At 37.3% G+C, this 26,310-nt stretch overlaps 1 protein-coding gene across 1 annotated transcript in view; it reads left to right on the top strand.

Moving 5' to 3' along the window:
* The window catches only part of LOC129420502 (uncharacterized), a 57,011-nt gene extending 38,460 nt beyond the window's left edge, over positions 1 to 18,551 (top strand). Inside the window, exons 24-37 of the mRNA XM_073866512.1 lie at positions 10,887 to 10,982; positions 11,069 to 11,201; positions 11,375 to 11,392; positions 11,539 to 11,666; positions 12,945 to 13,238; positions 13,354 to 13,449; positions 13,545 to 13,677; positions 15,252 to 15,269; positions 15,377 to 15,504; positions 16,971 to 17,270; positions 17,358 to 17,453; positions 17,547 to 17,679; positions 17,793 to 17,875; positions 17,982 to 18,551. Of these exons, the coding sequence (XP_073722613.1) occupies positions 10,887 to 10,982; positions 11,069 to 11,201; positions 11,375 to 11,392; positions 11,539 to 11,666; positions 12,945 to 13,238; positions 13,354 to 13,449; positions 13,545 to 13,677; positions 15,252 to 15,269; positions 15,377 to 15,504; positions 16,971 to 17,270; positions 17,358 to 17,453; positions 17,547 to 17,679; positions 17,793 to 17,875; positions 17,982 to 18,062 (1,737 nt within the window). The 3' untranslated portion in view covers positions 18,063 to 18,551. The remainder of the gene's footprint in view (positions 1 to 10,886; positions 10,983 to 11,068; positions 11,202 to 11,374; positions 11,393 to 11,538; positions 11,667 to 12,944; positions 13,239 to 13,353; positions 13,450 to 13,544; positions 13,678 to 15,251; positions 15,270 to 15,376; positions 15,505 to 16,970; positions 17,271 to 17,357; positions 17,454 to 17,546; positions 17,680 to 17,792; positions 17,876 to 17,981) is intronic.
* The last annotated feature ends 7,759 nt before the right edge of the window (positions 18,552 to 26,310 follow it).

The following is a 26,310-nucleotide window of genomic DNA, read 5'->3' as shown; positions in this document are numbered from 1 at the left end:
GCAAAACCATGGTTATTTTGTGGTAAAACACAGTTAATTGGTTTATCCAATGCTTGACTATAGTGAAGTTAAAGTGTACCTTATTATGTTAATAGTATATTACAAATGTATACATCTACAATATAAAATGTAACTGAACATACTGCTCTCTCGTAATTTTAAGGCCGCGTTATTTCTCCATAAAATAATATATATTTGTACACCCCATATACTTTCAAAATGTGCTTAAAATATACTGTTTCTAAAGAATACTAAATAATGTATTTTAGAAATATACTGTCAGTGCATTATTATAATGATAAGTTTAAGCATACCGATAAAGTATACCTAAAATACATTGTAAAATAAGTTTAGATTTAGTATACTTTAAAAATTGCACAAAACTTTAACTTTAAGTATATTTTTCTAAAGTATACTTTTAGAAAATATACTAAAGTATAATTATTTTGAAGTATGTTAAAAGTTTAATTGTAAAAAATATGTGCAAATATGTTGTAAGCATACTTTAAATATGTTTAAAGAAAGTACATTTCTTTGTAAGTATATTTGTAATGTACTATTGCAAAGTTAAATATACTTGAAATACAATAAAGTATATTTGTTTTTCACCAGGGATGTCACAACTGTCCCTGGTGTGAGGTTTTTTTTTTAAACGGCAATTTTTAATCGACTTATCGAGTTTAATGGCTTCACATCAAGCTTCACGCGATCCGACAGCAGCAGTAACTTATGCTTCTCATTCAACAGAATGTAAGTTATTTAAACAAACCATAATAAACATATTAAACTCCTATTACATGTTTTCAGTATTGTTTTCATTTTATGAAAATATTATACATTAAATAAGACATGTATGGTCAGGTAGCGATGTTGGCGTTTTCTCATGGTCTTGTAAATAGTATGCAATATAGACCCGTTTGCCACTGAACCTGCATTAACGACGACAGTGGGGCTTCAGACCTTCAGGTTTCATTTTATCTTAAAGATCAGAAGGTGACCCTTAGTTACCATATATACCTTCGCATTGGGCACCCAATTTGCAAAATCCTCAACTGTGGATAATATAATTATGCCTCAATAGTTAGCCTGTCTGGAATTAAGCTGATTTAAACCACATCACTGTGTGACACTTGCATTACATGTGAACGGCCCCAAAGCTAATATGATTTTGTTTTTCTCTCCCTGTCTCGTCCTCAACCCCGAGGACAATGAGACAAACAGACCCAGTTCCGGTAAATGTGAAAGTCGGCACACCTCTGATCTACTGGCCCTCCTTCAATGTGATGCCCAGCTGATGCCTGACCAACGATCACCGTCAGAACCCGCTTAATCTCCACTTAATCTCCGCTTAATCTCCTTATCCGTTAATATGTGTATATATATGTATATATATCTCCCAAGGGTTTTTCCCTCCTAGGACTTTTTTTATTTCCTCGGCTAAAAAGCCCGGGTTTTTTTCTCCTAGGGGGTTTTTTAACCCGGGGAGGCTGCCTTCTTGGGCTTAACTTAGCTTCCTCTTCTAGACGTTACATTAGTAATACGCTCGCTTATAATGTTGAGTCATAGCCGCAGCAAATTTAACTGCTTATGCTATCGTGTATTATGTTGTGCTATCTGTCGCTTTTCTGTGCTTTTCACTGTTTCTATTAATGTAAAGCTGCTTTGAAACAATAAACTATTGTGAAAAGCGCTATATAGATAAAATTGAATTGAATTTTAATTGAATTGGATTTGAATTGAATTGAATTGAATTGAATTGAATTGAACATGAGCTTATGAAATTATTTGCTTAAAAAATCATTTAAAACATAACAAAAGTAATGGTATGCGTAAACACATCAGAAACCATTATAAACATTAATTTATAAACAGTCAATGTCGTAGGCTATATATTCTGTACTGTAATCTCATTTTTGTAAAAATATATAGTAGCAGAATAAATAAATCAGCGTATTTTTATCAGCATAATATGTTGTTTTTGAATAATTATTGTATTTATTGTTTACTGTCAGTTTCTATGAAATGTTTTACTGGATGGATGTGTGGATACAGTTCATAGATGCACGTGCGCCACATAAACATTCAGTTCTTGTGCGTGCATTATAGTTAAAACTGTTTTGTAAAGATTTACTGCGTTTGTATCATCTATTATGGCAACCCCTAACTGCACAAATTCTGCCGGTCTTCCTGGATTTCATAATAAGCATTAAAATGCCAGTCAAAACGGCAGACTTGTATCCCTCACAATAGGACTACTATTAGCTGTAGTGGCTCACCGGAAGTTTTACCCATCTGAGCTCAAGATGGCACGCAGTGGATAATAGCGCCGAAAAGGTGTAGTTTAGTTATTTTTGCCACTGACCGTGTTGCATATGCATTTCTAGAAGTTTTCCTTTCAATCGCAAAACTTATTGGAGGAGATTATTTAAATAATTCACGCAATGTGATTTACTAATGTTTGCGCGTGTGATATGACTCTTATTTGCGTCATTATTTAACGCTGAAAAAAAACATGTCTTAAATCATTTTGTGCTTAAAATGGCTGCAATTATTGCTAAAAAAGAGGCATCCCACAAAACACTGGACATTGGATAGATGTGCAGATCATGTCTATATTGGGTCTGTCGGTCCATGACCAATTCTGGACAGCTATTCGATGTCCAAACTAGGTCCACTATTTGGACATCCAAAAATGACCCTACTTGGATGTAGGGCTGCAAAAATATAGATACAGCTAACTATCGTAATACACCCCCCCCCCCCCGATAGTTTATCGATATTTCAATCTCTACTATCGATAATTTTAAATCCCCATCAAATCTTTCTGTGTGCGTCAAACGACCTCCTCCGCCGCTGATGTAGTTGTCTGTCTGTCATATACAGCCATTCGACCAATGTCTCTGAAGTTAGCGGGAGTGAGACAATAGCAGAAATTTTAATAACACCTGCAGCTTTCAAAGCCGACGTGTGGAAGCACTTTGGCTTTAAAAAAAGTTCAGCTATATTTGTGTTATTTTTGATAAAAAAGAATTACAATGTACCGTAACACGCAACATACCGTATCGTATTGTGATACATTGTATCATGACACATGTATCGTACCGTGAGGCCCTTGCCAATACCCAGCCCTACTTGGACGTCATATTTACAGTCAACATTTGACATTTGAACTGGGTAATTTTTTGGAAGTCATTTGGACGTCTATGACCTATATGTATTACATGATTAGGCCTGTATGTATTTATTTACAAATATCCGCATTGTTGTATTAACATAATTAATACATTATACATATGAATAGCCTATAAAAAATTCTTGAATCACGTAAAAAGTCATCTGAATTTACAATAAAAAAGCTGTAAATAGTTAATTATATTAAAAGTATATGACCATACTAACAATTTGAAATGAAAAAAAACAACAACACAAATTTATTGTAAAAAGTGTATAGAGTCACTAAAGACTGATGTAATAGTGATTGGTGAAACAGTCATCCATTTAAAATATTGGTGGTCTAGTGCAGTGGTTCTCAATTCCAGTCCTCAGGACCCCCCTCCCAGAATGTTTAAGATGCCTCCATATATAAAAACACATGATTCAGTTCATCAGGTTGTTGGTGTGTTAATTAAGAAGCCTGATAAATGAAATCAGGTGTTTCATATAAGGAGACATCTAAAACTTTCTGGGAGGGGGGTCCCGAGGACTGGAATTAGGAACCATTGGTCGATTGGTTAGAGAAACTTGTTTGTAAACCAAAGGTTGCTGGTTCAATTCCCACAGCTGGCAGGAAGTGATTAAGTGTTTCGGTGTTGCAGTGATAGTTGCCCAGTATTTGTCTGTGTCTTCATGACTTGCAGTGGATGGGTGAAATGCAGAGACAATCATGTCTCTTTCACTTTATACCCTTACATGGTGGACCCACAGAAATGAATGCGACCTGGCGTTACAAAACAACCCCTTCGATGGACCGAATTTGGACGTCCAAAAATTACATGAAAAAGTCGTCACTCCGACGTCACATTGCGCAGTGGGATCACAGAGATCAGAGAGCCCGTGATACAATGCAGAGGATTATTTTAACATGTAACAGTTTATATAAAATGCCAGATGAACATACTATTCAAAAATATTATTTGCCAAGCCATGTTATTTGTCATTTGCTGAAGTAAATAAAAGAGCAGTTACTAGAAGTCACACAATACCAGACGTTTCAAACCATACATTTTTTTGTCCTCCGGATCTTTTCAGTGTAGCTACTGTGGCTTTGTTTGCTTGGATTTTTGCAACCCGAATTTTCCGCTGCAATGTCCGTGGTGTTGAATTCAAGATCAGCTCTGCTTATTTGTGACCCTGAACTTATTTGCTCTTAGATTGGTCATTATGGAAATCAAATGTTGCACCTGTGTTAATTTGTGTCTTTTTTAGTAAGTAACCCGCAGATATGACCACTCCCATGGGCGCTTTTTTGGAATTGCGCTCTAACGTAAATTTGCCCCGTTTAGTAAATCTGGCCCAATATTTTAATTAATACCCAATTATTTTAAAAATCGTTTTTACTTTAACTCAAGTAAAAGTAAGTAGACCTTTTGCTTAAGTAAAAGTAAAAAAGCTTTAGATTTTTAATGTACCTAAATGTAAAACAAAACTTTGTTTGTACAGTATCAGTATCCTGCCATAGAGTCTTGTTTTATATTATGTCTTGTCATGATGGCAGGGTTCTGGCAGTTCCATGTTCTATGTGAAGTCTCATGACCTTGTGTATCGAGTCATGTGCCATCGGTGTCTCGTCTCTTGTCTCCGCCCCCTTGTTCTCTCCGTTCATTTTAATCATTTATTCATTCCCCTCACCTGTTTTCCTTGTTATCTTGTTTAGTTTTTATTATTTAATCTTTTTGTGTCCATTCTCCTGTGCTGGTTCATTTTGTATTTGTTCTATTCTTATATATCATGTTGTGTTCCCCCTCGTGGGTTTTTGTTTTATGTTAGTTAAATAAAGTGTTTTTCTGTTCTCCCGTCATCGTTTGCGTTTGGGTTCATTCGTCCTCCAGTTCCTGACAGTATGGAGTAAAAAGTGTAATATTATGCTTTAGAATGTAGTAAAGCATGTTTTCCAAAGAAAAACACTGATAAAGTAACACTAAAAGTTTACTTGGGTAAAAAATACTTTACTACTGTCCACCTCTGTTTAATAGTAAAAAAACAATGCACTTACTGAAATATTACTGGACGTAAGCCAGGCAGGAACATTTTTTTTTGTTTTTCACTCTTACTTCATTTTCCGAAATCCCTTTTTGTTATTTTAGTCGGAATTCTTTATCTAGATGAAGGATTTGTCTACATGCATGATAAAGTCATTTACAGGTAGTTACGTCACTTGGTATGCGTGTTCATATCATGTGAAAGTGCACTGCCATTATACAAATGTACAAACTATACAACCCAGTATCACGAAATTGCGTGACTATTTCACGCATGGACCAGCGTGACAATGTCACGCTTTGCCGCGTTTGAGCGTGTGCATGTCACGCTTTCTGTTTGTGTCGCTGTCACGTATTGCTTACTCAACTTTTTTGTCCTAATTTCTTACCATTGTCGCTTCGGTTTAGGGTTAGATTTACATAAAATGACACCCTTACCTAAACAAACTCTAACCCCAACGTCAGGTGACAATTGGTTAAAGTTTAGAAAATATAAAAGAATAAGTATTGTATCTTTTTATTTTATAAACCAATACTTAAAGTGACAAATACTTAAAGTGACATATAACAGAAGCACCAAATCTAACCCTAAACCGAAGCGACAATGGTTTGAAAATAGGACAAAAAAGTTGAGTAACCAATACGTGACAGCGACACAAACAGAAAGCGTGACATGCACACGCTCAAACGCGGCAAAGCGTGACATTGTCACGCTGGTCCATGCGTGAAATAGTCACGCAATGTCGTGATATAGGGTTGAACTATACCAGGTAACGATTCTTTCACATATGATGCATGTCTTTAAGTTTTTTTTGTAATTTTAGGGTTTCTGGAATATGTCCTAAAAAATCTCAACATTAAACATATCATCTTAACTCTTTCAAAGCCGATTAGAGGCTGTCTGCCAGCAGATGAGAGCACACAGCAGGTTTTCTGACAAAATGTTTAAGACTCTTAACTCACTAACATATACAGTTATTGACTTTAAAGAGCAGAATACTGTATATTCTCTGCCAATTTGCCGGCAGTGTACACTAAAAAGTAAAGGTGCTTAAAAGGTTCTTCATAGTGATTCCACAAAGAAAAATATTTGGTTCCTCATAGAGCCATTCAGTCAAAGTTTCTTCGAAGAACCATTACTTTCATGTTTTTTATATAATCTAAAGAAGGTTTTTTTAAATGTTTAAGATTTTTTATGTAACCATTCAAATAAAACTAGTTCCTCTATGGCGTGATAAGCATATTATTTTTAAAAGTGAAAGTATTTGCTAATCTGGCATCAATTCCTGGCCAACAACGAGAATGTTTTCATAAGACAACGAGATAAAAACAGTGGAATGGTTTGTGATGTGATAATTAAAAAAAAAAACATCAATTAAAGGACAAATATGTGCTCTGCCTTAAACCATAAACTCTGATGGATTAACAAAAAAAGAATAAATACATTTTCTTTCATATCATATTCTGAAAGCACAGAAATACGAATTAAGAGCAGATAACATCAAATCATATTTATCCATATCTGAATTCTGCAAGCACATTCCTTAGTAATAAATTCAAGAGCAAAACTGCAACAAATAAATAAATAAACTAACTTAACTATTTTGATTTCATTTGATAGGCTTTAAATGAAATCACGGACTTGTAATCCCGTAAGGAATTGTCAGGTTGTTCTGGGAAAGCCTCCATTTATATCCTCATTCTGCAAATTGTTTTGCTATTGTGTTCACTGTGTGCTGACATAAATAATTTAAGTTGCAAACCTCTTTTGTCTTTGTCAATGCTTTTCTACGTGAGCTAGTGTGAGGAATTCCCACAAAAAAAACACCCCCGAGGCTTGCTTGATGAATACCTGACCTGCAAAACCTTCAATTCTTTCTTTAACAAAATAAAGTGCATAAAAAGTAAAAAAAATTAGGGGTCACATATAAGACAATGTTTTTGTGCAAATTAATTTGCATTTACAATACAAAGCTTTATTTGCACAACTACTTGCAAATCAAAGAATTGCATCTATTTCATAGAGGAGGGTTTATTTATGGGGTTGTGAAACCTTTAAAAGCAGACTTCATGCTCAGCAGTTTAACCCACAACAGGTGTAAGAGCACGTTGGATAAACCTGTTTGAGGTAAGTCGAGTCAAATATATCTATTCTATATATCTTATATGTCTCTTGGTCTTAAGAACGTTTATATTTTATATTATTTTATATTAAATGATATTATTCACTTACATGTATTATTATATAATAAGTGATTATTAACTGCTTTCTACAAGAGGAGCAGAAGCATTTTGATAGAAAGCAATGTTCAATACATTTTTGCATTTATTTCTTATTAATAACCAAATAAACAATTAATACACCGTAGGACTACTCAAAGATGTGTAACATTAGACTGTTTGCAGTTGCCAAGAAAAACTTGTTTATATGAAATTCAGTGCAATTGTTGCAACAGCTTTAAGTGCAGTTCATTCAATCAGGTTTTAAAATCAGAGCTGTATGTTTAATAATAAGGCTTATAAAGTGATACCGTATTAAGAATAAATTCACATATAATATTATTAGTCATAACAAGAGTAATAATAAAGCTCTTTTTGATTACAGAACATTGTGGTTTCATCTTTGGCTTTGCAATCATGGGACTCATTGGAGTTTCACAAAATCTTCTGATGTTCATATCAGTTCTGTCTCTAAGTAAGATCTTCAATGTAGGTTTTAATAACAGTATTAATGTGACTATTAATATTAACACATCTGTTTTTCTTTAATAGTCAGTGCAACAACAACACAACCAACAACAACAACAGCACTACCAACAACAATAACAACACTACCAACAACAACAACACCACAAACAACAACAACACCACCAACAACAACATATCCACCAACAACAACAACAACAACACCACCACCACCAACAACAACAACAACATATCCACCAACAACAACAGGCAATGATAGACCTTTAAAAAATCTATGAGTTCACATCTAAGAGTTGATCAAAAATAATGTCAAATGTGCTATCATTCACATTCCGGAAACATACCAGAAATATCGATTACTCATTTTGTACACTGTCAAATTCAAAGTTTGTGAATTGGATCACACATTGAGCTTGTCAAGTTTTCAAATGGTCTTTAATTATGATTGTATGTGTTTATTCTTTCAGCACCCTTCACAACATCTGCTACAACTACAACTGGTATGTTATATAATTCCAGAATCAGACAGAAACCTGAACCATACGTCCCAAAACTGACCAGTATTTTGGTACTGATGTGTAAATAGTTTGTCTGTTTACTAGAGACATAATTCTAAATCTTTGCCACCTTCTTTTGTATGTCATGGTTGATCTGATCTGAAAGGGTAAAGTAAAACCTTGAAGATAATGGACCCCATCTTTTACCCAGTGCAATGGGTTATTTTTAAGCCATGTTGGGTAAATAATAGACAAAACACACTGACAGAAAACTGTACTGTACTGTACTTAAACTGTGCCAAATGTTACATTTGTGTCTTATGAACTGCATGAATCAGAATGACCTATTTGCAGTAATGACGAATGAACCGTTTTATCTCTAGATAAAACTGTATCTGTAGAAGCGTTCAATCTTGCATGTTCCACCGTGTAGCGAATCCGTCATGGTTCAAGATGTTTAATAGAATTGGAGATGAAACTCTGATTCATTAAAGAATAGGTTCAATCCTTTTTCACCATGCCCATGGCGCATTGAATGTTTTTTTTTGTCGTTAAACTAGCAAGAGTGAATTCGTACACACCCGAAGTTCACCTGCGGCATTTGCTTTAGACCTCTATTTCAAATGAAACGGTTGTGCTTTAATAACATGAGTTCCTAAAATTTTTCTAGATTAAGTGCAACTACTAGAATGTGAATTATTTTGCCCCCCCCCCATTGATGTTGTTGTTAGTACAATCTTTCACTTTATAATCATATGTTAGAAGTCATGAAGATTTAAAACATTTTTTTGGTGTTCAGTTCTGTCTCAGATTAAAATATGAATGGCTCATCTTGCACTCGAATTCAAAAGTCTGTGAATTGGATTGCATGTTGAGCTAGTCAAAGCTTTTAAAGGCGGGGTGCATGATTTTTGAAAAACACTTTGGAAAAGGGAGTCTGGCCGAGTACCAAAACACACTTGAAGCCAATCAGCAGTAAGGGGCGTGTCTACTAGCCGACATAATTGCCTGGGTTGCGTATGTATGGGGCGGGGCTATCAAAAGAAAGATTCTATTGGGGTAGGGGCGTGTTTGTTTAAGTGATTTTAAATGTCAACATTGGCTTTCAGAGATCATGAACCCTGCCTTTAAAGTGTTTTTAATGGTGTTTATTCTTTCGGCATTCCCTACACAGGATGTGATTTCAACTACTACTACAACTCCATTACTGTTTCCATTATGTTATATAATACCCAAAATAATCACACAGAAAACAAACAATAGGACTGCAAATTATATTACAAATATAATTTTTTACATGATTTATGGGAAAAGAAATCATTACTCTCTCTGTCTCGGCAGTATCTCTGCTATCTGCAACATCATTCAGTTATTGCAAACCATCACGATATGCACATTTGCTGTATTTTTTTATATCTTGCTGCCCTACAAAACAACGTGTAAAAATACATCATGATGATGCTTCGGTCGAACATCTTGTTTTGCTGATTTTACACTGTACTGTACTGCACTGTAAACTGTGCCATTTGTGTCTTATGAATTAAATATCTGATTTCATGATGTTGATCTTATAGTGATCATAATATAAGAATCATGATCTAATTAAATGGATGTCAGAGCAAATACTTACGGCAATAGTCATCACCTGTTACACCTGTGCAATATTTTATATGTACTTTATTCAAGTGTTTCAGAGTTAAATATTTTGTTTTTTCTTTGAATAGGCATTCAATGGCCGGGTAAGTAAAGATTCTTGAATTGGAACTTGTGTTTGTACAACCTAAATACACAAACATTATAAATGAGAGAAAAATGTTAACATATTTGTCAAAGTTTGTGTCTATTTGGATTCTTTCCTCTGCAGCAATTTTCTATCCATTTGGCACGGCGGTCGGAGACGTTCAAACTCTTGTTGTTGGTGATGAAACCTACGCTTCAGTAAACCTAGACAGTTCATTTGTGTTTTTTGGCCGCGCGTACAACCTAATATATGTGAGAGTTCAATTTCATTATTTACAGTCTAAATGAAAATTAACGCAACTGTGACAACTCATGCTAGTTCATACTTTGCTGTTTGTCTGACTGATTTTTTAAAATTCAGGTCAACAATAATGGACTCCTTTCATTCAGCCAAGCGATACCAGAAGCACATCCTTACATTTTTCCTTCTGGAGGTGAAGATTTAATTGCTGCTCTCTGGACTGAACTGGATGACTATGGGCTTGGTGCGTACTACTATCAGCAGTACACATCTGGAAATGTGCTGACACGAGCCACAGAAGATATCAAACGCTATTACCCTGGTCTGAGCTTCAGCGCTACTTGGGTCTTTGTAGCAACTTGGGACTTTGTTGAAACTTGGGATCCAAACACGTTTTCACAGCATTCAGCCCCAGTAAGTTTTTGTTTTGAGACAAACTGTAACAAAACTCTGTTGAGTAAATCTTGATGTTGCTGTGACAATCAACGTTTTAAATCTTTTCAGTCAATCTCGTTTCAAGCGGTTTTAATTTCGGATGGTGTCTCCTCCTTTATTCTGATGAACTATGGTGACATGAGTGTGATAGGTTTTCCAGTGGAGGTAAAAGAAACTTTTAAAATATTCATATTTTATACTCCATATGGCTGGGTTTGAATATATAGTATCTGTTTTTATGATTTAAATAGTCTGGATATGACACAGTTGGCTCCACGCATTACTTTGTTGTTCCTATGTCAAACGACAGCAACCTCATCCCAAACCTCAAGTCCTCAAGTAATGTAAACACTCCAGGCCGTTGGGCTTTCTCTGCAAATCAAGGTACTGTAGGTGTTTCATATTTCTGATTTCTGATGGATTGTAATCATAAAAGAATGCTTATAAAATTGTTGTTATATAATAACGCCCCTATACATTATCTGTTACACCTGTGAAAAATTGTTTGTGTTTTACATAAGTGTTTATATTAATACTCTCTGTTTTTCCTTAAACAGGCATTGTACAATTTTCAGGTAGGTAAAGACCCTTGAATTGGACAAATCGTGTTTCTCACAGCCTGAACACACAAAGTGAACAAACATCATAAATGAGTGTGAAATGTAAACATCTAAATCAATGTTTGTGTTTATTTTTGTGTTTCGTCTCTATGCAACACCAGAGATTTTCTATCCAGTTGGTTTGGCAGCAGGAGATGCACAAACTGTTGTTATTGGCACTGATGATTACGTTCCAGTTTACCTGTCCAGTCCATTTCCGTATTTTGGTCGGCCATACAGCCTGATATATGTGAGATTCAATTCCATTATTTAAAGTCTAAGACACGTTAAAATAATCACATCTACCACTAGTTTCACAGACAAGGCTTAAGGTTAATGTCAGACTTAATCACATGTTTGACTGAACTCAACTGAAAATAATTTGCACTGAAAGGTCTTAAAAACACAAGTGCCATTGATTTGTCTTAAGGTACACACCAGTAACATCTTTTCCAAGCAGGGCTTTGAACCAGAATTTTGTCCCAATTGGTTCGTTCTGAACAGAAACAGTATTTTAACGTTTCCGGTTTTCGGTTCAACCTTAAAATTGACGTTCCTGAACCAGTTAGAACCAAAATATAAAGTTCCCGAACCAGTTAATAACGTTCCATGTCAGCTGTGGGACATACACGTGAGTAGGCTGATCATTAAACTTAAATTATTAGTCTACCTAATTTTCCTTAAGTCTTTATCTTGTCATCAAACATTAAAAAAGGCTACATTATGTAAGCGACATAACTGTAAATCTGACATGCCTACATTTGTTGAGTGCACTTAAACACGCACACATACACAGACGAAGGATGAATGCAAACGGCGCTTCAAGATGAAGCAGCATAAACAATCGCTCCACATAAAACGAAAATTATGTTGTTTTTCAGTGCTTTATTCACCAAATGTATTTTAATGGACTACAGTATGAGACACAGTAGCACAACTCTCTCTCAAGTTTATACATCCAGAGTTCCGATCTTTGAAGGTTGAAGTTGGACCGGACACATTCAACCACATGTGCGTACAGAAAATTGCTCATTTTAGCATCTTTTAGCGGTTAAATTGTTTAAAATCACTTAAGTGTGTACATATGCAAGCCTTTAAAACACGTGCAAATGATCAACTTTCACCCTATTTAAATTTGCGTATTATTCCGCGAATCGCATGCAAGCCCAACCGTGGGTCGTGATCTATACGTATCACTGATCAACTGCGATCCGTTACACCACAAATTAGTAAAAAACAAACATCTTAAGATACTACCTCTTATGATTGAGCATTAGAGACTTGGGCTTGAGTAGGCTACTTGCTGGTGGCAAGCTTCTCATTTCTCAGATGAGTCAACGACGACCGGAAGTGAACTTCATAGGGTATTAATGATTATGTTATGTTTAATAAAGATGCTTCAACATCTTAATTCAACTAAGGTCTTCTGGCTTAAGCTAAGCTTTGTTTGTGAAACCAGACCGTATGTGATATGTAAGCATTTAAGCTAGCTGAAACTTTTCTGTTTTTCTTTTCTTTTTTAATTCAGGTCAACAATAATGGACTCCTTTCATTCAACCAACCAATACCAGAAGCACATCCTTACACTTTTCCTTCTGGAGGTGAAGATTTAATTGCTGCTCTATGGACTGAACTGGATGACTATGGATACGGTGAATTTTACTATCATGAGTACACATCTGGAAATGTGCTGACACGAGCTACAGACGATATCAAACGCTATTACCCTGGACTGAGCTTCAACGCTACTTGGGTCTTTGTAGCAACTTGGGACTTTGTTCAAAGTTATGATGCCAATGTATTTTTACATCACTCAACTTCAGTAAGTTTTTTTTCTCTCCTGTTTAAACTGTTTCCGTTTTTGACACAACTGTAACAAATCTCTGTTGAGTAAATCTTGATGTTGCTGTGACAATTGATGTTTTAAATCTTTTCAGTCAATCTCGTTTCAAGCGGTTTTAATTTCGGATGGTGTCTCCTCCTTTATTCTGATGAACTATGGTGACATGAGTGTGATAGGTTTTCCAACAGAGGTGAAAGAAACTTCTATATCAGAATAACATAAAGTTTATGATTTATCCTCCATATCAGTTCAATATAAATGCATATGTTTTAATAATTTCAATAGGCTGGATATGACACATTTGGCTCCACACATTACTTTGTTGTGCCTATGTCAAACGATCCCAACCTCATCCCCAACCTCAAGTCCACAAGTAATGTAAACAATCCAGGCCGTTGGGCTTTCTCTGCCAATCAAGGTACAGTAGGTGTTTCATGTTTCTGATTTATGATGAATTGTAATTGTAATGAAGTTGGCTGGGTTATTTTCAACCCATACTGGGTAAATATTGGACAGAACACACTGTTGGGTTAAAAGCTATCCAACGCTGCGTTGTTGTTACCCAACCATGCCCTTATGATAATTAACCATGGTTTTATTGGGGTAAAAGTGTAGTAGCCATGTTTTTTGGGTGTATTGATTACTATCAGCAAAACCATGGTTTTACTACACCAACTATGCTTTTTTGTGTTCAACTGTAGTAAAACCATAGTTAATTTTCAAAAGGGTGAGTTTGAATATTTTTTTTTTCAATTCAATTTTATTTATATAGCGCTTTTCACAATAGTTAATTGTTTCAAAGCAGCTTTACATTAATAGAAGCAGTAAAAGCACAGAAAAACAACAGATAGCATAACATAATACACGATAGCATAAGCAGTCAAATTTGCTGCGGCTATGACTCGACATTATAAGCGAGCGTATTACTAATGTAACGTCTAGAAGAGGAAGCTAAGTTAAGCCCAAGAAGGCTGCCTCCCCGGGGTAAAAAAAACCCTAGGAGAAAAAAACCCGGGCTGTTTAGCCGAGGAAATAAAAAAAGTCCTAGGAGGGAAAAACCCTTGGGAGATATATATGTATATACACACATATAAACGGATAAGGAGATTAAGCAGAGATTAAGCTGGTTCTGTCGGTGATAGTTGGTCAGGCATCAGCTGGGCATCACGTTGAAGGACGTCCAGTAGATCAGAGGTGTGCCGACTTTCACATCTAGTGGAACTGGGTCTGTTTGTCCCATTGTCCTCGGGGTTGAGGACGAGACAGGGAGAGAAAAACAAAATCATATTAGCGTTGGGGCCGTTCACATGTAATGCAAGTGTCACACAGTGATGTGGTTTAATCAGCTTAGTTTCAGACAGACTAACTATTGCGGCATAATTATATTATCCACAGTTGAGGATTTTGCAAATTGGGGGCCCACTACGACGGTATATATGGTAACTAAGGGTCACCTTCCGATCTTTAAGAGAAAATGAAACCTGTCGACTCGTTTGACTAAGGCCTGTAACCCCACTGTCGTCGTTAATGCAGGTTCAGTGGCAAACGGGTCTATATTGCATACTATTTACAAGACCACAAGAAAACCCCAACATCGCAAGCCAACCATACGTGTCAACCTGTTTGACTAAGGCTGGAGGCCCCACTATCGTCGTTAATGCAGGTTCAGTGGCAAACGGGTCTGTATGGAATACTATTCACAACACATGAAAGCGCCAAATCGCAACCCGACCATACGTGCCAACCCGTTTGACTAAGGCTGGAGGCCCCACTGTCCCCACTGGGAATAACCCAGCTGTTAGGTTAAAACAACCCAGCATTGGGTAATTTTTAACCCAGCAGTGTTTTTGTCCAATACTATTTACCCAGTATTGGTTAAAAAATGCAATTTTTAGAGTGCAGTTACATCATAATTTGGTACACCTGTGCAATCTTTTGTATGTGTTTTACACAAGTGTTAATATTCTCTGTTTTGTTTTATTTTTTGAACAGGCATTGTACAATTTTCAGGTAGGTATAGACCTATGAATTTGATGAATTGTGTTTCTCACGTGAACAAACATCATAAATGTAAACATGTAAAAATGTGCTTGTCTTTTTTCTCTATGCAACACCAGAGATTTTCTATCCAGTTGGTTTGGCAGCTGGAGACGCACAAATAATCGAGGTTGGCAATGATGACTACGCTCAAGTTGGCCTGTTCAGTCCATTTCCGTTTTTTGGGCGGACATACAACCTGCTATATGTGAGATTCAATTCTATTATTTAAAGTCTAAATGTAAATAAACTACAGCTGCTGTATGCATGTAATATTTAAAGTGCCAATGTTATGCTATTTTAAATGTTCATATTTGCTTTGGAGAGTCCCCAACAACAGGTTTACATGCATGCAAGGTTAAAGGACAAGTTCAGTATTTTACAGTTAAAGCCCTGTTTTCAGATTGTTTATGGTGAAATAGAACGGTTTTGACTAAAATTTCGACATATGCGGCTGCCCCGAGAATTTTCCGGTGTTTGTGTTTCACCTCCCACCTCTACAATGGGTCTATAGGTGCACTGGAACAATCCTTTCTAAAATGCATTAAACTTTCGTTAACAAAGACGTGAAACTCAGCGAGTGGTCAGGGATGTTCACCGATATGCTCACACAAAAATCGCTGCAAAAGACGCATTCAAACAGCGGTTTTACCATTCGTTGTAAACTTGTGGACCTATTTTTCCAAACGCCTCACACCCGTACATTCTTCCGCTGAGAGCTTGAATAATAAACACTCCAGCCCAGGTGGTGCTAATCCGCCATTGCAAGAATAAAACAAAGTTCCCGGCGCGGAGTATTACCGTACCTCACAGCACATCTAATACAAGTCAATGGAGTTGGCAAAAACTACGATAAAACCTGTTGGAATGCGTGTTTTGCGGCGATTTTTGTGTGGGCATGCCGGTGAACACCCCTGATTACTTGGTGAGTTTCACATCTTTGTTTCGGTGGTCCTACAGTATGTCGTACAGTGAGAGAGGTTCAAAGATGGCCGTTTTTCCGGTCTTGTGTCCACAGATAGCCTACGATAGTCAGGAAATTCAGCATGATCACCACACAGTGTGTTTGCTGCTACGACCTGGGTCCTTTATTTGTTGCATTTGTTTACCACTAGTGCATGCTGGTGGCGTTTCGCTAATGTGTGACGTAGCCGTCAAAGCTTCCGTCTCATCATCGTACAGTCTACATGCTTGTCGTACCCAAGTTTAAATGATCCATGTCGCACAGTGTGATAAGGGAATGATCTTATAGGAGTGCAAAAAGGAGGAGGGCTTTAGCCGAACAGACACAGAGTACTGATAAAGAATTGCAGTTTGTTAACCAACATATTGCTCTTTTATTGTGACTCCAAGTAATAAGAACACCAGATATTCTAACTATAAACGTGAGTTAGCTGCTTAGCTTGAGGCTGAGTTAGCCGGTTAGCTTCGAACTTTGGGTGATACGTTTCAGCGACTCAGAGTCAACTTTTTCTTTAGAAAGATTTTAACTTTTGTTACGGTGCACTTTCAGCTTTGCAGCTTTTGCGAACTGTTAACATTCACTTACAACTACTTGACACACTGCATGACAGGTGATTTTCACAATCCCATAATATTGGCGCTTTAAGCATTTAAGATAGCTGATCATTTGCTGTTTTTCTGATGGATTTTTTCTATTTGTTTTTAATTCAGGTTAACAATAATGGACTAATTTCATTCAACCAACCGATTCCAGAAGCAGACCCCCCTTCCATTTTTCCAACTTATGGAAATCAAGATATAATTGCTGCTCTCGTTACTGACCTCGATGACTTTGGACTTGGTGCATACTACTATCATGAGTACACATCTGGAAATGTGCTGACACGAGCCACAGAAGATATAAACCGGTATTTCCCTGGTCAAAGCTTTAGTGCATCTTGGGTCTTTGTAGCGACTTGGGACTATGTAAACACTATGGATACAAATGTATTTTTACATCATTTGGCCCCAGTAAGTTTATTTATACTTCTTGAATTCTAATGGATTTGAAAACAATAAAATATGATATTTCTCTGACAAGGTTTCACATGTTTTCAGTCAATCTCGTTTCAAGTGGTTTTAATTTCGGATGGTACCTCCTCCTTTATTCTGATGAACTATGGTGATATCGATGGGTTGGGATATGCAGTGGAGGTAAACTTCTATGTCAATATAAAAAATATTCATGATTAATACTATGTATGACTCCATGTGAATACATAATATTTGTTTTTATGATTTAAACAGGCTGGTTATGACACAATAGGCTCCACACATTACTTTGTCATTCCTGGGTCAACCGATTATAACTTTGTCCCATACCTCAAGAACACAACTAATGTAAATGTGCCAGGCCGTTGGGCCTTTATGGTGAATAAAGGTAGGTGTTTTATCACAATATTAATGTTTTTATGTAATCAACATAATATATATTTTATACTTTCGGTCTGTTTTTAATATGATGTTACTTGTTGTAAATGTGCATCTCTTTAGGAAATGTGGTAGGACTTCAAATGAAAGTCACCTCATTTCTAGACCTAACCGAGAGTGGGAACCTTGCATTTGTTATGCAGAAAGTAAGTAACACTTTCTAGGACTGTTCATGCCAAAGACGCTGCCAGTAGACAGTAACAGAAATGTAAAATACAAGAAATTATAATTTTTTCTCCACCTGTGTTTCAGCTGAAAGATGAACTGGTCATTCGCGGGGTGTCGACTGATGTGCGGGTGACTGCACGCAAAGTCCAGAAAACAGAGCCCTAAAATAACCCTCGTATAAAGAAGCAAATTAAAACAATAATCAAAGTCTCTTGACACCAGATATTCTTGCTGTTGTCAAACCAATAAAGAGAAAATGAATGTGGCTCCACAACATGTGCTCTCAACTCTTAAACTTTACATATAAAACACACACACACACACACACACACACACACACACACACACACACACACACACACACACACACACACACACACACACACACACACACACACACACACACACACACACATTCTGGTTTCCATGTTTTGTGGGGACATTCCATAGACGTAATGCATTTTATACACTGAAAAAATGATTCATTGAATTTAATGATTTTTTTGGGGTGGGTGGTTGCAATCAATTTGTTGAAGCTACATTTAAACAAAAAAGATTAGTAACGTAAAATAAAATATAAAACTTTTGTTTGAATGTAGCTTAAATGGGTTGATTGCAACCACTTGCCCTAAAGGATTGATTAAATTCAATGAATCATTTTTTCAGTGTACCATACACTCTAAAAGAACAGGCGGTGCTGTGTGGCACCGGGGCAGTTGCTTTGGATCGTGGCGATGGAGGAGCCATTTTGGTGCCGTGTAGCGCCGGTGAAGAACCAGTGAAGCACCAGTGTAGAACCATAGAGGGGCCATATAGCACCACATATGGTTCTACATGGCACTATATGGTTCTGCACGGGTGCTTCACTGGTGCTTCACTGGTGCTTCGCTGGTTCTTCACCGGTGCTGTGTGGCACTAGAGGTGGTTCTTCTGTCGTTGCGATCCAGGGCAGCTGTTTTGGTGCTGTATAGCACCGTTTGTTTTTTAGAGTGTACAAACTGTATATTCTATTCCCCTTACCTACCCCATTCCCTAACCCCAACCATCACAGAAACCCTTCTGCTACTTCACATTTTCAAGAAACATCATTTTGTTTAACTTATAAGCTTGTTTCCTCATGGGGACATCAAAATGTCCCCACAAGGTCACAAAAACACTGGTATTCCTATGTTTGTGGGGACAATTGGTCCCCACAACGTGATAATTACCAGGTACACACACACACACACACACACACACACACACACACACACACACACACACACGATGCATTGACACCACATCTTAAAGTTGTTTTTGTGTAAAAAAAAACTATTTCTGAAGAAAAATAAATTTATGTAGTGTAAAGTCTGATGTTTGAGCCAATACAAGTAGTTAATAAATGTGTCAATTCTTTCATGATTTTGTGGACATTTTTACTGAACTGTACTGTAAATGCGTGTGGTCAGAAATAATAAAAAACAAACTTTTAATGATTTATAAACAGCATGAGGGAGATTTTTATTAGACACTTATTTTTATATTTATTTGATGTGAAATTATGAATAACATAATTCCCCATTTAAAAAAAATACAGACAAAATTAGTTTAAATTCCTTTAAAAATTGAAAGAAAACCATTTAAAAAATAATTTTATATAACATTAATGGTTATATCTCCCCTTTTGCGATATCCAACTGTTCTTTAAGATATTTTGAGATAAAAAAACAAATCTGTGGTTATTTTATGTGCTCACACTAAAGGACCGAACTAGTAATTATTGCATTAAAGAGAACATGATATAAAGGATTTCATTTAACTTTGAATATCTCAGAGAATGAAGTTTATTTTTGATACAAACAGTACTAGCTTATTTCTTATCAAAACAACAAAATTTAATCAACAATATCAGAATAAAAATGGGATTTATTTGCCAAGACCACACACACACACACACACACACACACACACACACACACTCACACACACATATGACAAGAAAGAAAGAAAATTTGAATAAGTGAGGAAAACATATCAATAATAGGGTTATACATCTGGGACTTATATGTAAGAGCCTCCCTGTTGAGCAGCACGGTTAAATATGATTGATATTCATCTTAGTATTTATTAGGATTGACTGGATTTTTTAAAGTATTGTATATGGTTTGTCTTTTAAAGGTTGATTCAATTCATTTTCTGTGTCGTTCTCTTAGGATCTCCACTCTTCTTGATTTTCTGTCTTTGATCTGTCTTCTTTATTTATGTATAAATTTATTCTGTCTTTAAAACAAAAGATCTCATTTTGTACTAACTGTAGTTTCATGTCACTTTATAACAGTATGTCCTGCGATAAATTCAAAAACTATTTTAATTAATGATGAAAAAAGAATAATGTGTTTATTTATATAATTATTCAAAAAGCTTCGTCCTCTTATGTGACATCTTTATCCTCCAGTGGATAATATCTGTCACACCAGGGGCGGGCTGGCCATCTTTTTGGAGAAGTCCAAAACAGCCTGGCTGGTTAATTATCAAAACATATTATCCTATTAAATGATTTTGATGGCTGAAAAAAGGGGGCGCTAATGGAATCTTTTTTTATGACTAGTTTTGGTTGGTTTTAGCCCAACTGTTAGGTTATTGTACCCCATGGTTGCATAACAACAACCCAACATTGGGTCATTTTTAACCCAGCATGTGTTCTGTCCAATATTTACACATTATGGGTCAAAAATAACCCAGACATTTTTAGAGTGTATGTCTCAAAACCTACCAGTATTTTGGTACTGATGTGTAAATAGTTTGTGTGTTTAAAGAGAAGCAATTCTGGTAATACTGTAAACACCAATGACATTGTGTTAAGTAGAGAAAGGACTCAAAAGCAAAGATAGCAGTCAAAGTACTTTAATTAGCTGGCCACAGGAAAGTCAAATCGGCAAAAACAATGGACAAATAACTGAGATGTCTTCAGATGTCTGGTGAAAATGGAAACACAAATATCCTCCGTGGCTTTGCCAAACAAAAGGGCAGCGGGATTCACTGGGCACCCGGAGAGAGCAAGAGGCAGCCGATCACAGGCAGCAACACCACATAGGTACAGTCTCTGTTGCACACGAGCCACAGTTCTGCGTATGACAAATGAATGCAGGGGGTAATTCCAATAGCAAAAATAGCGTCTTTCTCACAAACTAGACAGGACAAGACAAGATGGAGTTTAACTGGATATTTAGCCAGAACAGAGGTGAGCACGTCTGCATTGTATAACAATCTGACAAAACACAAAGGCAGGGATCGATAGATAAAGCCAAAGTTAATTAGAGAAGATGAGGGACTGGTGGAGAGAGGAGAGAGTGGAAACAGCTGCGGAGGAGAGTAATGTGAGCGGGCTAGTGTGTGTGTATGTACTGTATGTATGTAGAGAAAGAGAGAGAGAAAGAAACTAGGTCATGACACATTGAGAGATGAAATAAATACAAATCAAATAATTCAATCTTCTGTGCCGACCTGTTATAACTAGGCATGATAGATCCATGTTCTCATTCTGTTTATGCCAAATTCTGACTCTACCATCTGAATGTCTCAACAGAAATCGAGACTCATCAGACCAGGCAACATTTTTCCAGTCTTTAACTGTCCATTTTTGGTGAGCTTGTGCAAATTGTAGTCTCTTTTCCTATTTGTAGTGAAGATGAGTGTACCCGGTGGGGTCTTCTGCTGTTGTAGCCCATTTGCCTCAAGGTTTTGCGTGTTGTGACCTCGGTTGTAACGAGTGGTTATTTCAGTCAAAGTTGCTCTTCTATCAGCTTGAATCAGTCGGCCCATTCTCCTCTGACCTCTAACATCAAGGCATTTTTGCCCACATGACTGCCGCATTAGAGTTCTCAACGGGTCGGGCCGGCCCGACAAAGCCGACGGGACCCGCGAATTCGGGCCGGGTTCGGATCAAAAATATAAGCAACTGAGTCGGGTTGGGTCGGACCTCGGGCTTAATCTTTTACGCTCCGCGAAAAAAAATATTAATCATCACTGCTGTTCACCATAAAGAAAGTCTGGTCTGGCTGCTGCAACATGCATCACAGAAAGGGGCGGGGATAGCAATAAGCTCCGGGGTGGATCAGCAACGGATCCAGACCAGAGCTGCCGGCTTCAGAGCGGATCCGTTGCGGATTCGCTTCAGAGCAGATCCGTTGCAGATCCGCCCCAGAGCTTATTGCTATCACTGCGTGCACGCCTGTTGCCTGGAGAAGAAGATATGGAGAAAAGTAAACTTGCCGCAGGTGAATTCATTTTTAGGCATATTTATATAGCCTATATTTAAAGTTTATTGTTTCAGTTGTTTTTATTGTTATAAGGCGTGAACATTAAAGCTTGGTTTGAATTTCCGTCTGCTGGTCATGATAATAGCATAACGTTACGTGTATGAGACAAAAAGGGAGGGGGGGTCGGCGGCGTCGGGCCGCGGGTCGGGTTCGGACAGATAATTCACGTTTATGTGTCGGGTTACATCGGGTCCGGGCTTTAAAAGCCACGGGCCGGGTCGGGTTGTAATTTTCAGGCCCGTTGAGAATTCTATGCCGCATACTAGGGGTGGCACGGTTCACAAAACCCTCGGTTCGGTTCGTATCACGGTTTTATGGTCACGGTTCTCAGTTCTGTCTGGTTCTTGTTGTTATTTTTTCTTTTAATTTTTTAACACTCCAGAAATGTATTATCTTATTAATGTATTAATTATCCATTATTTAGGATACAGTATTAAAAAAGTTATATCATGTAATCATGCACAAACTGAATTTGACTTTAAGCACATTATTGGGAACATCTCTGAGAAAAGCCAGGTGAGATTTTGATACAGCAAGAGGGAAGACATTGATGATTTCAACATGCTTTTCATTTATTTGGCAAAAAAAGAGAATTGTGTACTGCCATCTACATGAACTTATGTGCCTTTTTAGCACACAAAGATAACTTGCATTTATCAAAATGCCAACTTCAGTGTAGCTCTAAGATTTATTACTGAGAGGCTGTTTAAATACTGCAGAGAGTATATGTGAACGAGAGAGAAACATAACGTTTATACCTGTTATATTTAAATCCGTCTCTTTTGTCCACTTTTGACCATTTCTGTCCTGATTACTTTAAGGGGCAGTTTATGAAATAAGATCGCGCAACTTTCACACGCTAGCAAAATGAAACTACGCGGAAATCAGCCGCTTTCGTTTTATCAATGAAAGGCTAAAAATAGCGCTGAATACGAAAAGACGTAAAACAGTGTTCATTACCTCAGATTAGATAAATGGTCGGAGAGAAGGCTGTCGCGTGTGGTTGTATCTATTGTTTTATTTCCGCTGTCATCATAGGTAACATAAAATAAAAAATGTTTCCACACACCAAACTTATACCACGCTGGCGCATCCTCCAACTCCGGGCAGACTTCCATTTCTCTCCCTCTTGCCATTTCTACACGTAACATGACCGGCAGCACTCACTCTCCACAGCAGTCACCTCTTCTTTCGCGCTATTCGCGAAAGGGAAACACGCTATCTGGGGTCACATACAGGGCATGAGGCTACATTGCGCATGCCATGAACCGTTGAACCGTACGGCACACACGTGCTCCGAACCGAGACAAGCGAACCGAACGGTTCAGATTTTTTTCATGAACCGTGCCACCCCTACTGTATACTGAATGTTTTTCCCTTTTCACACCATTCTTTGTAAACCCTAGAAATGGTTGTGCGTGAAAATCCCAGTAACTGAGCACCGAGAGTAGAACAAGATTCAACTTTGTGTGAAAGCTCCGCTCGTCAATGTCAGTTCTCACACGGCCGTCCAATCACAGTAGAGGAGGGCGGGACAAATATCACAACAACCAACCGGCGCATCGTACAATGACTGAAAAACAAATTAGAAGTATCACAGTAATCAAAGCGCTCAGCTGAAGAAAGCCGGCGCTCTTCTGATAAAACAGCTGGCTTTCGGCGTCCTCTGGGCTTTTTCAGCCGCGTAAAAAAAGCTTTGATGTGTCTTGCCCCTGGATGATTTTTGCATATTGTTTAATTTGTATAGTGAATATGTCAATTTTGAGAAATTGGCACAGGCACAAGACAAAATAGAAGACATGGAGAGAGAGAGAGAGAGCGAGAGAGAGAGAGAGAGAGAGAGAGAGAGAGAGAGAGAGAGAGAGAGAGAGAGAGGCTTAAACACATCTTTATTAAACATTCTTCAATTAACAGCTTTCTTATCTAACAATACAATTCCCTAAAAAGACCTAATGACACTACTAAAATACACCCATATTAAAACACACACCATATGTATACTTATAGAAACAATAAAAATAAATAAATAAAATACATATAAATATATACCTACACATATACATACAGTACATACATATACACCACATACATATATGCATATCATTTATCTTTTCTTTAAAAATTAAGAATCAACATGTTATTTTCCAAAACCTCACACAAAACTCCACCCACACTCCATATATCAGAAAACATTTGAATGTCATTAACCAAATTAAAATATGCATATTCAATCTTAATTCTAGCAGCCACCATTGCTTTAAAAACATGCTCTGCTTCTAGTGCACCCACTCCTAGTAATTTATTTTTCCTAGTCTTCCAGATTGCCATTTTTGCCTTGCCCAACAAAAAGTTTAGAAGACAAACTTTTCTTCTGTCACCAAATGTATATTTAAGACTACTAATAAAACACTGAGGTGAAAAGTCTTCGTTCATGTCTTCAAAACATTGCTTTAAAACAGTGAAAAGATTATTCAACCTCTGACAATAAATAAACAAATGATCAACTGTCTCATCAATTCCACAAAAAGGGCATTCCCTCCCCACTGCTGGATTCAGATGCGCCACGTGTCTGTTTGTAGCTATAGCACCATGAGTTAGCCTCCACTGCAGGTCTGCTGTACGTTTCTCAATAGGAGATTTGTATAGAGACCTCCAGGAAGCTTTAAAGTCTGATCCAAACACTTCTGCCCACCTCCAAACCTGCACAATCCTTAAAACAGTCTGATGTGTAGCTTTCACACAAGTAACATACAGAGCTTTTTTGTTGATTTGGTCAAATTGTCCAAGTTCTGGGGTTTTAAAGGATAAAATTGTGCCACCCTCTTCATGGTTTTCTTCAGCAGCCGCAGATACAATTATACTAGGAAACTTATATTTACTCCCCTCTTCCGGATTTGATTGAAGTTCCAGTGCCTCCCTGCAGGCTCCAGGTAATGCATTCCTCAATTCCTCCAACACTTGTTCCAGAAGACGTAATGATCTAATCCCCATGTTGTGACGTAGAGATTCAGCTGATCTCCATTTTGTGGATTCTCTCAAGTCTTTGATCTTAGTGAGTCCAGCCCTCACCATGCAGTTCCTCAAACTTTCAGAAGACAGAGTATTGGTTTGTGTCAATGGATTGTAAAATAAAGGTTCTTCCATAATCCAGTCCTTAGGACATTGAAGATCTCTTTGAACCTCCAAGTTCAGTTGCCAAGCCTTCAGGACAGACTGATAAAAATGAGTGAAATTACTTAATTCCACATTTTTCAGTTTCAGCAAAAATAAATGTTTATCATAATTAAGTCCTGATGTTTTCCTCAAAAGTGCACAGGCAACACGAATCCAACTCAAGTCCTCCTCATACAGTATTCTCTGTGCTGTTTGAAGTCTGAAAGTATTAATCCTGCTTCTTATATCCACCAAGCTTTGTCCTCCTTCTTGTAAGGGCAGATATAAAACTGGAGCAGAGACCCAATGTTGACCCGACCAGAAAAAGTCCACAAATTTACTCTGTATAACTTTGATTATTTCTCTAGGTGGATCCAGTACATTAACTTTGTGCCATAGCATAGAGGCAGCCAGGTTATTTGTAACCAAGACTCTACCCCTATAGGATAGCTCAGGTAATAGCCATTTCCATTTAGACAACTTGGCTAACACCTTCTCCAGCATTCCCTCCCAACTTTCTTTACCTAGGAATACCCCAAGAATTTTTATTCCACTTTATTCCTCCTGGAAGCTTAGGTACCCCACCATTCCATGGACCCATAATGATTCCATCACTTTTTTCCCAATTTACTCTAGCAGAGGATGCTCTCTCATATAAAGCTAACCCAGTACACAGTGTTTGAACATCTTGCTTATTGGTAATGAAAATTCTTACATCATCAGCATAAGCTGAAACAGCAACATTTGACCCACTTAAATCTCCTGGTATAGGAAAACCCTTTAAATTGTTTCTCAATAAATTTAGTAAGGGCTCAATTACTAAACTGTACAGTTGACCCGAGAGTGGACAACCTTGTCTAATACCTCTCTTAACAGGCACAGGGGAACTTAGTCCTCCTCCCACCTTTAACATAACTGAAGCCCCCCCTATACAACAACTTTATCCATTCAATAAAAGTTTT

This window comes from Misgurnus anguillicaudatus, chromosome 4, assembly GCF_027580225.2.
Source record: "Misgurnus anguillicaudatus chromosome 4, ASM2758022v2, whole genome shotgun sequence".
NCBI classification, from domain to species: domain Eukaryota; kingdom Metazoa; phylum Chordata; class Actinopteri; order Cypriniformes; family Cobitidae; genus Misgurnus; species Misgurnus anguillicaudatus.
The sequence above is the reverse complement of the archived record's forward strand: the minus strand, read 5'-3'. Positions and strand labels throughout refer to the sequence as shown.